Source organism: Gasterosteus aculeatus, chromosome 6, assembly GCF_964276395.1.
Source record: "Gasterosteus aculeatus chromosome 6, fGasAcu3.hap1.1, whole genome shotgun sequence".
Taxonomy (NCBI): Eukaryota; Metazoa; Chordata; class Actinopteri; order Perciformes; family Gasterosteidae; genus Gasterosteus; species Gasterosteus aculeatus.
The window spans coordinates 11,949,743-11,961,688 of NC_135693.1; the positions used below are offsets into that span (position 1 = coordinate 11,949,743).

Consider the following 11,946-nt stretch of genomic DNA (forward strand, 5'->3'; position numbering starts at 1 on the left):
TTCAAATGTATGAGGATCTTTACACATTTTACATTTGACTAGTGGTCACCAAATATATAAAAGGTTAATATTTCAGTATTATCCGATGTTGAGCATCTAACAAAGAGCAGACCAAGTTGAGGCTTTCTTTTTCTTTTTCAGCATATTTTAATATACAGTAGTGCAGTAGTAAAAAGTAGCAGTTATACGCTCGGGTGACAGTGATAAAACCTCGTCGAATCTCAAGACAGATCCAGGATTTCATTCCTCAGACGGCGACGCTGTTTGGGATTTTGTCGGGGGACATGTTGTAGTACGGCAGCTTCTTGCCGTCGTTCCTCAACTTGATGGAGCCGCTGATCTCCGCCAGCTGCTTACTGAACTTCTCCATGGCCGCCTTCACTGGCTTCTCTATGAAGTGCTCGTCCGGATACATGCCCAGGTACAGCTGCAAGGAGAGAGAGGCATGGGGGAGACCCAGGATCCCCCCCCTCAAGGAATTAGAGACACAACTCAAAGTTTTACAACCAACCAAAACGTGTGCGTGTGTTTGTAACATCATTGCCCCAGTGTTTAGACATGGGGGGGGGGGAGGGGTACCTCTCCCTCTTGGTACTGGCTGAGAGCCCAGACGGCCCCCAGGTGCCAGCTGGAACGTCCGCGATCAGGGAGGCTCTCAATGATCAAGTTCACATTTGCGAGGCCCTTCTGGGTGGGCGGGGGCCTTCTCATGGTAGACGGGGCGTTGGGGATCCAGGAACACCAGTCGTACTACACAATGGACACAAAGACGCGGGATGTGAACGAGTACTAGTTACAGCGCTACATTCACCTGACAGCTGTGATTACCAGTTACTTTACAGATTTGTGCCCAAAAAGCTGGTTCCTTTTACCCACAAATGAATCCGCTTTTTGGGTTGTTTATCTATTACTCACCTGTCCAAAGTTGACCGCCGCATGCTGGGCCGAAGCAGTGAACACAATGACGGTCAGATACTCTATCAGCGCCTCGCGTGATTTCAGGAACTTTGGAAATTCTGTGCAAAGACAAGATCTAAAAAGTCAAATAAATCTGTGTGCAATATCGTTGCACAGTGCAAGTGATGGAGAAATGCAGTTTGCAGAGGTTTCACAACAGTCCAGCAGTGACACCATCGCCGCCTTGTGGCTTCCTGTCTTCCCCCCCTAAAACTATTTCTCTGTAAGGGAACTCAGGCTTTTGTTGCAACCTTAAAAGAAGAAATTACACAAGGTGCCGGTGATGTGTACCCACCGCAGTGATCAAAGTCCTGCATTCCGAAGCTGCACACGTCTTTAACAAAGGCCTGGATTTCTTCGTCTTCCTGCAGCGTCTCATCGCTGGTGTAGTAAATATGCACCACATCAGACACAAAACTGCCAAAAAGAAAACAGTCAGGTATAGAGAAAATGAATAATGCTTATCTCACAAACGGCCTCTCGCCCTCAAACACACAAATTATCCTTCCGTGTGGTCTACAAAGAGTCGTTTGTCACCTCTTGGTGGCCTCCCACACCTGGTAGCCATCGTCCCTGTAGAAGTAGGTGGGCAGCTCCTTTTGGTCGTCCACGCCACGCGACTTGATCATATCCGGGAAGCACAGGGACCGGAAAGTCAGAGACTTCATGGCCTTTTGAATCATCTGGACGTGGCCGCCTCCGCCCGTTGCGTTTGCCTTGACGGGGATTGAGAAGATACGGCATCACTCTCACGGCTTTTGAGATCTTTGTTTTTCTCAGTTTTTTCCATTGACATTCACAAACTCACTTTGTCAAAGATGCCGCACTCACAGATGAGCTGTTCTCTGGCCTTGGTGTTGATCGCCATAGTAAAACGGATATGTGGGATGAGTAGCTGGGAGAAGGAACACCAATCCATTGAATCGATCAGACCAGTGAAGCAATCGCTCAGTTGACGGGTCAGAGTTGTACCTTGTACACAGGGTGAACAGCGGGGAGCTGCCTGTACATGGCAACAGCGAAAACCTCCGTCATCAGATGGGTCCTGAGCAGGTGTGTGATGGTCTGGTGGTAGTGGAAGTCGGCTGAGCGGACCCAGATCTTGGCGAGCAGCCAGTCGTACTCGCTGTCGGTGGGCAGGAAGATTGGGTTGTTTTTCCCTGGCGTCTGCCCGAGCTGGGAGAACACGGAGGACGAGGAAGAAGCAGGAAGACGTGTATTTATACTGGAAGGTTTCCCCTCACGTGCTGCTCGTCATCACCGTACCTGTATGGCTATGGGTAGGATCTTGTTCTCGATGTTCTTGTAGATCAGACAGATGGGAGCTGCCAGGTACTGCAGCGTGCACGGATCGGTGCTGTTGGGTTTGATGTCTGCCAACACCTCGTAGTCCGCTATATAGACGTTACCTGCCTGGAGCCGGAACATTGATTCACACAAATACGTCAGTGGGAGAATTTAAGTGAGACACAACTGAAGAGATTCACAAAAACAGACAGCGTCTCACCTCTATTTCCTCCTGTAGAGTCAGATCCCTCTCCAGGCTGACAGAAACCATCTCATCTGTGACAGGAAAATTCTCGGGAAGGTTGGTGCATTTTTGGATCACTACGGGGTTGCAGCCGTTTAGAAATTGGTACCCAAACATGAAGTCCTCCTTCCAGTGTTGCATCACATACTCTGGACATAATAAAATGTAATGCAATCAAATGTTACATAATACAGTTCAATGTAATTGGATGTTATGTAATGCAATTTGATATTGTGTAACATATATGTGAGGCTGACCTGAGATGGTGTTTTGGATTCTCACAAAGATCCTCTCAAAGTCACCAAAGTCACTCCAGGAGGACTGGAACATGTGCATGAACTGGTTCACACACAGGTTCTCTATTCTGAAACGTCATCATCATCATCATCATCATCATCATGATTATCATCATCACATGTATTATCATATTCATATCAAAAGGGTTGACGTATTTTTGTGTCAATCAAGCTCTAAATGGTTTATAGTTAGGAGGACATTTTGCAGGAATTGGCCTTAAAACTAAATAACATTTACCACAAGATGCTGCATTTTGAAATTGTGTCTTTACCTCATCTGTCGAGTCCACGTAGTGTTATAATTTTCTGAACTTGAAAAGCAGAAGTACTGTGTGGCGCAAACAGTTTGGGGTTTGTTTCGTTATTGTTCCCAAGTGCAAACTCTCACCCCTGCATGCGAGGGCAATGCAAATGTCCCTGGTAGTAAACACACAATGAACCTTCTGTTGGTCTACTGAAATCATCAGTAGGCCAACTGGAGACAGTTTGCTGCTCAACGTGTGATCGTGGCATCATGAAAGCTGAAAAACGTCTTTGGGCTTAAAGCTCTACTGACTCACTCTGTTCTGTATTAGGTGGACATCAGTTGTCCTGACAACTACCGTAAACCTGTCATAGCTTTACTTTTTCCGGCCTGTATAAGGACGCACGTACGCCTTACTGTAGTTCAGTACAAAATCCACTCCCTTCTCGCTGTCAAACTGGATGTCCCGGGGCAAATCCTTGTGTCTGTTAGCATCTATGCTCATAGGAAAGCCCGGCTGCCACTCCTTCCATCTGTAGAGGAGAGCAGAGTAGTGGGCGAGCAGCCTCGGCCTGCTGCAACACACAGCCACACACCTGCACCCGCAGGGTCAACTTGCCTGTAGGTTTTCCTCCTCGCTTCCAGCTCTTTTTGTCTGTGCCGCTTGACCAGGCTGGTCTTATCATCCTGAGGCAGGAATGCTGCAACAGACGCAACGCAACAGAGTGAAGGGACAGAGCTTTTACTGCATAACATCACTGATCACAGAGAGGAGGCCGGCGCTCCGTTCGGCAAACATCACCAAATGAACCCATGTGTACCTCTTCCGTCCCGCAGCACCACTTCGTTGTCACCCACCAGCCAGAGGAAGCAGGGGAACTCGATGTAGTCTCCAGAAGGGGTCTTGACTGTAATGTACTTGCAGTACCAGTCGTCATGCACCCAGTACTTCTTCTTTTCAATCTTCACCAACAAAATGTCCCCCAAGTTCTCCTCAACCCTCACGGCATAAGAGTCCACCTGTAATTTAGTCAGCGGCGGAATAAATAAGCTTTAAAAAATATTGTGAAGTACACGAAATTAGGTGTGTATTGTTGTTTTTGTGTTTTTTTGAGAAAAAGTGCTAAAAAACATTTAACATGTCACCACCGGAAAACATCAATGTCAATGTCTTTTTGTAAGAAACGTATATTTCCCATTCATATCATTTTAAAATTCCCACAAGCAGAGAAAGTTGGAGGAATAAAACAAATGAGACTCAAATGTGGGTTTTATTCCAAAAACTGTGTGAAGAATGTTAAGTTGATGCTACAATTTAATTCTGTTCATCTGCGCTTTACCAAGCCCCACCTCTTTAGTTAGTAAGTAGACGTTATTTATTAGCTCTATTTTATGTTTTTATAATGAAACACTATTCATAAAATTAGATCTAATAAACGTATATCTTATATTTCACCTTTTTGTGTAACAGTTTACTTAATCGAGAATATATTTTAGCGGCATTAATGAAAAACCTCAACTTTTTTTACTCAAACACAGAACAGTGTCTAGTATAATGCAAATAAAGTTTTGATTATGATAATAAATCATTTCCATTAAAATCTGCTTCACGTTCAGAACAGCAAATACTTGCTTGTATATTTCCCTCCAAAGTAAAAGCGGTTTCTTTTCTTTTTCAAACTGTTACATCTCTGTCCCAACGTCTTCCTCTTTCATGTCAGAATAGGAAGCAATCGCTCACGCAGCGTTTGTGTGTAGTTATTGATGCTCGCCACTCATCAGAATTAAAAAACAAACGTGCCAGCTACGCAGTTCTCCCCGCAGCTCTACAGCAATGTGAAGTCACTTACCGCCCCCCTCTCAAAGTCATTGTACAAAGCTTTGTCCAGCAGCGTCTTCTCGCTGCATCCCTCCGTGCCCACCAGAGTGATGTAGATATAATCATCTGTCCCCGCAAACCACTGGCTCCCCGTGGAAACAGTCACCGTGTACGAAGGCATGTCGGTCCCTCGGTCCAAAGGCCCTCTAAATATGAAGAAACCTGCAGAAAAGCTACACACACCCACAAAAGGGTTGCCTCGAGATTTTAGGTAAGGCAAGTTTCCCCTTTTCAAAGCTTTAATTCATTTACTGATGTACACTTCTCATTCCTCTTACAAAGAAAACGGCAGAAGAGGGAGGTGCAGGACACGTACCTCCCACCCTCATGCTATTGATGAGGTCAGAATACAATGCGACTGTACTTCCTTGATGTGTTATCAGTGGGGAGCAGGTGTCTTTTTACAGAACGTTGTGTACGATTTTCATAGGCTTTGTCTGCAGACAACAGCAGAGGTTTTCATAAAAATAGAATAAAGAAGAATCTCAAGGTTCCAAATTCGAGCAGTTTTACGGTACTAGTGATGTGAAGATAAAAGCAACACCCGAATATACACATCTTTTACATTTCACATTTACCAGTCAAATCAGTATCAGTGACACTGGACAACAACAGGTAGTGTTTTTCAGGTTCAGTGAAATAAATGCAAATGCATCTGTAGTTCACCTGAAACTGTAATATTTACATGAACATTAACAGTGGGTCTGTGTATGTGAAACTGTGAGATGGAATTATTTATTTCCTGATTCACAGGTTTGATTCAAGAAACTCAATGAAAGGATATACAAACATCTGTCAGATATTGTTCCTTGAAAAAAAATGATATAGTATTGGATAAGTTCCTTTAATTGTTCAAGCTCACAAATAAATTAAAAAAAACATGGGTACTCAAGAGAAGTTGACGTGTTCATGTAATTCAGACACTACTTATAAAAAGCAAGCAAAAAAGCAAACGCTGAAGAAAATGTACAATTCGAGAATAGAAACGTGACAAATGAATACATTTTCATGTTAAATCAGTCTCGAAATGATACGATTTCTTTCAGTCACAGTACTACAGTGTTCACATATATATATATATATATATACATATATATATATATATATATACATATATATATACATATATATACATATATATATATATATATATATATAATTTGTTATTGTATAATCATCTGGTACAGAGAGCAGCAGAACAGAGCTGATCTGTTCTTGAAGGATGGATAGACTTTGTGGACGTAAAGAAAGTAACAAACAGCAACAACAGGGAAAGATCATGTATCCAAAACCAAAGGTTGGATGAAAGCACAGCAGTGCTGCAGATGAATGAGCGCATCGCACAATGCAGAAATGTGGCTGAGTCCTACATTTGGTTTTCTGAATGGTAAGTTAGAGTTTGATACGGTGCCTCATGCATTGTTGTTACATACAGTTGGCAATTAAGACTTACATAGAGGTGTCTAATGTTACGTGCACTTTCCAAGGTGATTTGGGGCAATTAAATGTTGGAAGTTTTTAAAATTATTAATTAGTTTTCTTCACTTCTGTTAAACCACACCTTCACTCCTTTGTGAAATATGTTGTAATTTTACCTCCTTGGGCCTCCGGCAGCTATTGAAGTGAAACAATGTGAGAAACAAAAGACAGTACATAGAAGCAATCTGTAAACACAAATTTTAAAAAACGGTCAAAAAAATCCCTTCTATTAATATACATCTAAAAGCAGAAACATTAACTGAAACCATGCGAAGAAACCCCAGTAAAACATAGGAATCACTGTGGTGAAGTAGGACACCGTTGAATGAATGAAGGACGATGCTGAAGAGGTTCCCGTAAACATGCAGATCAGCAGTGCACTTGAGATCTAAACGGTTTTTATTCAGTCATAAGCGTTGAGTATTTCCGGGGCAATAACTCCTAAAAGCCACCGGGAAGCTCTTGTGAATAGCTTCAGCAGGGCCGGGTTAAAAACACTGCATATATTATACTCACTATGTGGTGACCTGCTTTGTAGATGTGTATGAATATTGTGTTCAGCTCTGACGGTAAATAATACAACTCATATTCAATGCTGCCACCCAGTGGCAACAGGTAACTTAATAAATAAATGAAGAAAAGGCTCCAACGACGAAGTGCAAATTTTTCCATTAACGTCCCTCCAGACATGTCAGAGCAACATCCACATCATGGTAAAAACTCAAAATACCTCTCAGACCACAGCGGCGAAACAAACCAATACCATTACAGCTACAGGCTGAAAGTGCCCAGTAACAAAAAAGGAACAGGAACTGCTCCAATTAAAGGGTTGCCAATAAAATGCTAAATTATCTGAAATCATGAGCCCCCTCGGTCAATACCGGTGATTGTATTAAATTCAGATTTATCTGGAGAACAAAGGGAAAGAAAAAACACAAAACTTCTTCTCATTAAAGACATTTCACCAAAAACCTGCAGCCTAAATTTAAAGACACGCGAAGCTCTGAGGACACACAACATTATACAGCATCCCATTATTTAACACTCCAGTCACCTTTCAACAAAAACTATGTATTTAATCACCACGTCCGTAAAAAGAAGAACACATGATGATGAGTTTCACTTCAGAGTTCCCTTCTTTGTAGAGAAAAGACGCCACAAATTTGATAATTTTAAGCTGCAGTCTATCTTACAACCCCTGTGATCATGCGGACACTTGTGCGAATGAGGGGGGCTTCTACACAATCAGAGGGTTGGTCTGGTGTTGCACACCACAGTGTTAATGACCATTGATTGGCCCCAAGCCGTTCAAGCTGACCTGCTGCATTCACACCCTGGTGTAGTTGCCACGTGTCGTGTGTTTAACAAACTGCTCGTAAGAGGTTGGCGACACACAAAAGCAAGAAGTAATGAGATGACACCGACACGGCGTCCTTTTTTTCTCCTTTTCCAGCGTTAACTGGAGCTCCCTGCCGCCTTCAGGGAACTCAAGGAAAAGGCAATTTCCGCACGGAGTTTAAGACGTAGCGAGTGAGCCTCCGATCGCCCCCCGCGATGGAAGCATCGAGGGCCGATCTACTTACTGACTCGGAAGGTGTTTGAAAAAAAAAAAAAGCTACTAGTTTAGGTGGAGGGTCTGCTTCATGAACTCGTAGGTGGTGAAGGCGACGGCCTGGGAGGGGACACAGCGGATGAAGTTGAGAGAAAGTCCTCGGTACAATCCCTTCTTCACCCCGAACTTGCCATAAACGTACGTCAGGGTCTTGCTCATTGATCTGTTCGTGCAGGACAAAAAAGTTAAACACTTTTTAGAATTCTTGATTGAGCTGATAGTTAAGTATTAAATGTAGCATTTTTCTTTTAACAATTGAAATTACAGCTATGTTAATACAAACAAACCATTAAGACAAATATTAGCCCATAATACAATATCTTAAGTGATGCCAAGATTTAGAAGAGCAAAGGCTCCTGACGGGTGCAGTGTGCAGATTATGGAGAGGGGCAACATCGGTGATACTTACACACATTTATCAGAGTCAGGAAGCACAGATCCTAACTGCATTCTTCTCCGAGCCACGTCCAACGGGTACCTGGGGAGAAAAGGCACAACAGTACACACACACACACACACACACACACACAGCATTAGTAATCAGTGTGATCAATAGCAAACTCAAGCCGCTGTGTCACCATGAACACTTACGATATCGTCTGAGCAATGGCACCGGCAACCCCTCCGCAGAGCAGGTTAACGTGTGTTTTCAGAACCATGACGTCCGGGTTGTCTGATGAGGGTCGCCCCACCACCTCCGGGAAATGTTTCAAGCCGAGGCTCTTCAGGGTACCAAAGGTGAAGAATGAGAAACCTGTGGGACAGAGAGGGGGGACGGCACATAAAGAGTCAAGCCAATGGAGGACATCTTATGTAGTTCTGCTCAACAAGAACTGTTACCAAAGGCTGGTATCACTCTTTGCAATATAATCTCAAGAATCACCTGCATAAGGGGCCATTCCGATAAGGGTTGGTACAAGACCCCTATAGAAGCCTGAGATGCCCCCTTCCTACACAAAGAAAACAGGTCCAAGTGCATCAGGTATATGCAGTATACACTTTTAACAATGTCAACCAAATATTTCTATGCATTTCATTTAGGCCAATGATGTTTGTGAAGACTGTGTTGCTTGTTGGAGAACCCAGCATTAAATTACCTTAAGATAGATGGTATGGAAGGCATTGGCAATGCCAGTGTAGCCATGCTCTCCTGTCACCTGGAAGGCCAGTCTAACTCGGATCACATCCAGAGGGTAGGTGCATATAACTGCAGTCATCCCTAAAAAACAACAACAGGATTTTTGATGGTTATGGTCGTGTCTCAACAGGATATACTGAGTTTAAGCACCAACACATTGAAGGTGTATTTCATTTTATGTGACAGATGTTCTAATCTCTTTATACTGATATAAGCCAAGTGTGAGCCTTCAATATATATTTTTTAAAGCTGTATTAAGGCACAATTACAAGGCGTGGCGCTCGCTTGCACGGTGGTGATGGAGTATTCAAAACATTTGGAGAAAAGTTTGTAGTGACGTCACGAATGTAACTCTTTAATTCAAGAAGGGAGAATAATGCCAATATTGAATAATAATAGGATAAGAAAAAGTTGAAGGCACAATTGTAATACTAGTGCAGCACATTATATACAACTGGCAGCGAGTGAATAGGTCGGTCCTCTCGCCAACAACGGTAATTTACCTGCCATAGATCCCGCCATTAGGCGGTGGATGTGTCCAGAGATCCCAACCCGTTTACTTAGAAGCTGTAATAAAAATAAAGCACATTTCCCTGTTGCAAAATGTAAATGTAGCAAAAAACCGCATACAGGAACAGCATGGAAGCATTTCCCTTGAACGACTGCCGCCATCGGTTTTACGACCACATAGTATTATAACGTTGCCGTTTAAAAGTGTTGGTCCAAACTATTGTACTGCACCTTTTTATATTTGTCAAAGGCCATGAACTGGATGGCTCCGTATGGAAATATCCGGACCATCATTGCTCCATTCCCCTTGTACAAGCCAAGGAAGCCTTCTTTCTTTGGCACAGCCTTCAGAGTGGAAAACACACCTGCAAAAGAAGACGGGACGTTTCACTCGTGTGGCCCAGATGTGTGAAAAGAAACACTTATTGGTCTTCTATATTTGGCTGCTGATGTTTCTACCCAGATGTTTGTAATGGGGGTTATGGGCTTGAAGAAGAATCTTGATTCTGTCAAGAGGAGCAATAGTCGTCTTGGCACAGCATCCTGCAACACCTAATCAAAAACAGAAAAACAAGATCAACCCATTTGCTATCAAATGATTTTGTTCAAATGTAGTTATCATTAAGTGCCACTTTGCATGTCACTGCAGCACAACGGCTGGTGGACCTTTAGAAGCCAACCCGTCACATACTCTTGTGCAACATGCGTTTCAAAATAAAAGAGGTAGAACCAGCAACAACGACACAGACACTTACTTAATTGCCTTTTGCATGAATTCTGCAGATTACTCCATTTGTTTTAAGCGTTTATAACACGTATGCTGTGCTGTTGAGCTGAAGTTACCACAGCGTGCATCCAGGGTACAGAGATAACCGTCGTTTCTATTCTATCCTTTATTCGCCGGGCTCGAACAGGTGTCCACATGTAAATCATCACAGACCTTCAAACTGATGCTTAAAAGCAGATCCTACCTCCGGCGACGAAGGAGCGAAGGAAGTAGTAGTCCCTGTCTGCAGGTTTGCTGCCTCTCAAGGCAGCAGGCGTGGAGACCACAGCCTCCGATGTCATCCTTCCTGCTCAGGAATCTGCCACATCCGTGACTGTGCAGTTTGGGAAGATAATACTGTCAGCAGGTGTCATCATCCCGACGCGCATATTCCAACTGCGAACCGGACTGCTCCTTTTTTGGTGTTTGCCGATGAGTCACAGATGTCGGGGTTTAGTAGTCAACCAAATGCGGGCAGGCGGACTTCGACTTATCCCGGGGACCGGGGGGGGGGGGGGGAGAAACTCACGCGATAATCAAAAACGGTCAGAGGAAACCAAAGAACACACGGCGCGTCCCAGTGCGATCGGTTAAGAGGAGAAGTGACGTCGGCGGGAGTCTCCAGCTTCTCGCGTGTCTGTGAGGTTCACGCAGCGCGGACACGGTTTCACTTACACACCAAACGCATCGAAGCCACCTTCAGTGTTCACGTAACGCATCCATTGCCCTTTGCCCGTCGCCGACTGACTACAGCTGACCTGAAACAGACGCGTGCTGATGACGCAGGAGGAAGGAGACAGTCAGTGGGGAGGGTGTGTGTGCGCGCGCGTGTGTGTGTGTGTGTGGAGGGGAGGGTATATTCGCATACGGCATAGTTTTGTACTCGGAAAAAAATGACATTTTTGGACATCACAACTCCCTTTTAATTGTTTTATAGTTGAAAAAAATTTGGCATCAGGACATCAACAACTGATGAGACGGTGTTTAGTGAAATAGTCAAATGAGGGGTTGAGTTTTGACCTTTGGTTTGAGAATGAAGTAATCTTTCCAGGACACAAAGCTGCCAAAAATGTGAAACTTCCCTATTGCTTTTTAACATGTTTAAATGAGTGTATGCTGCGTGCACATTAATATGTGATATGTTTGATTACCTAAAAAAAACTATATTTAGTTTAGTTTATATACATACATTAAAAACACCCACATTGTGTTGTTGTTTTTTAGAACACGTCATGCAATGTCCTGGTAAAGAGTGAAAATAGTTACTGTGACCAGTCATTGTTGTTAGTTTAATATTAACCATGGCAACAAGGAACAGGGAGTCTGTCTCGTTTGAGAGACGATCCGGTCAGGGGTCAGTCAGCAGAGCAGCGCGTGTATCAACGTGTTTGTGTCTATTTGTGTGTCCGTGTGTAGCATATAATTGACAGCTACGGGACATTCCTTCACCCCGCCCCCAGTCAGACGTGTGCTTACTGCCTTCTAATAGGAGAACGCTCGCCTGTTGAACGACCCTCAAGTCAAGTCAGTGCAT

At 43.7% G+C, this 11,946-nt stretch overlaps 2 protein-coding genes across 3 annotated transcripts; both read right to left on the reverse strand.

Moving 5' to 3' along the window:
- Positions 1-123: 123 nt before the first annotated feature.
- Positions 124-5,797, reverse strand: alox5a (arachidonate 5-lipoxygenase a). 2 transcript variants are annotated; one of them, XM_040179160.2, is made up of 14 exons: positions 4,879-5,797; positions 3,850-4,048; positions 3,648-3,729; positions 3,439-3,561; positions 2,746-2,852; positions 2,465-2,637; positions 2,224-2,370; positions 1,930-2,133; positions 1,766-1,852; positions 1,495-1,673; positions 1,253-1,374; positions 916-1,016; positions 580-750; positions 124-427 (listed from the first exon to the last, which is right to left on the reverse strand). In XM_040179160.2, the coding sequence occupies exons 1-14, from the start codon at positions 5,026-5,028 to the stop codon at positions 248-250; spliced, it is 2,025 nt and encodes a 674-aa protein (XP_040035094.2). In that variant the 5' UTR covers positions 5,029-5,797; the 3' UTR covers positions 124-247. The 2 variants fall into 2 exon arrangements, with proteins under 2 accessions (XP_040035094.2, XP_040035095.2); XM_040179161.2 differs by lacking the exon at positions 3,439-3,561 and having other exon boundaries at positions 4,879-5,290.
- slc25a16 (solute carrier family 25 member 16) lies at positions 5,738-11,198 on the reverse strand. Its single transcript, XM_040179172.2, has 9 exons — positions 10,618-11,198; positions 10,106-10,198; positions 9,878-10,011; positions 9,640-9,703; positions 9,096-9,217; positions 8,882-8,948; positions 8,590-8,752; positions 8,408-8,476; positions 5,738-8,161 (listed from the first exon to the last, which is right to left on the reverse strand). The coding sequence occupies exons 1-9, from the start codon at positions 10,712-10,714 to the stop codon at positions 8,005-8,007; spliced, it is 966 nt and encodes a 321-aa protein (XP_040035106.1). The 5' UTR covers positions 10,715-11,198; the 3' UTR covers positions 5,738-8,004.
- Between the last annotated feature and the right edge of the window lie 748 nt (positions 11,199-11,946).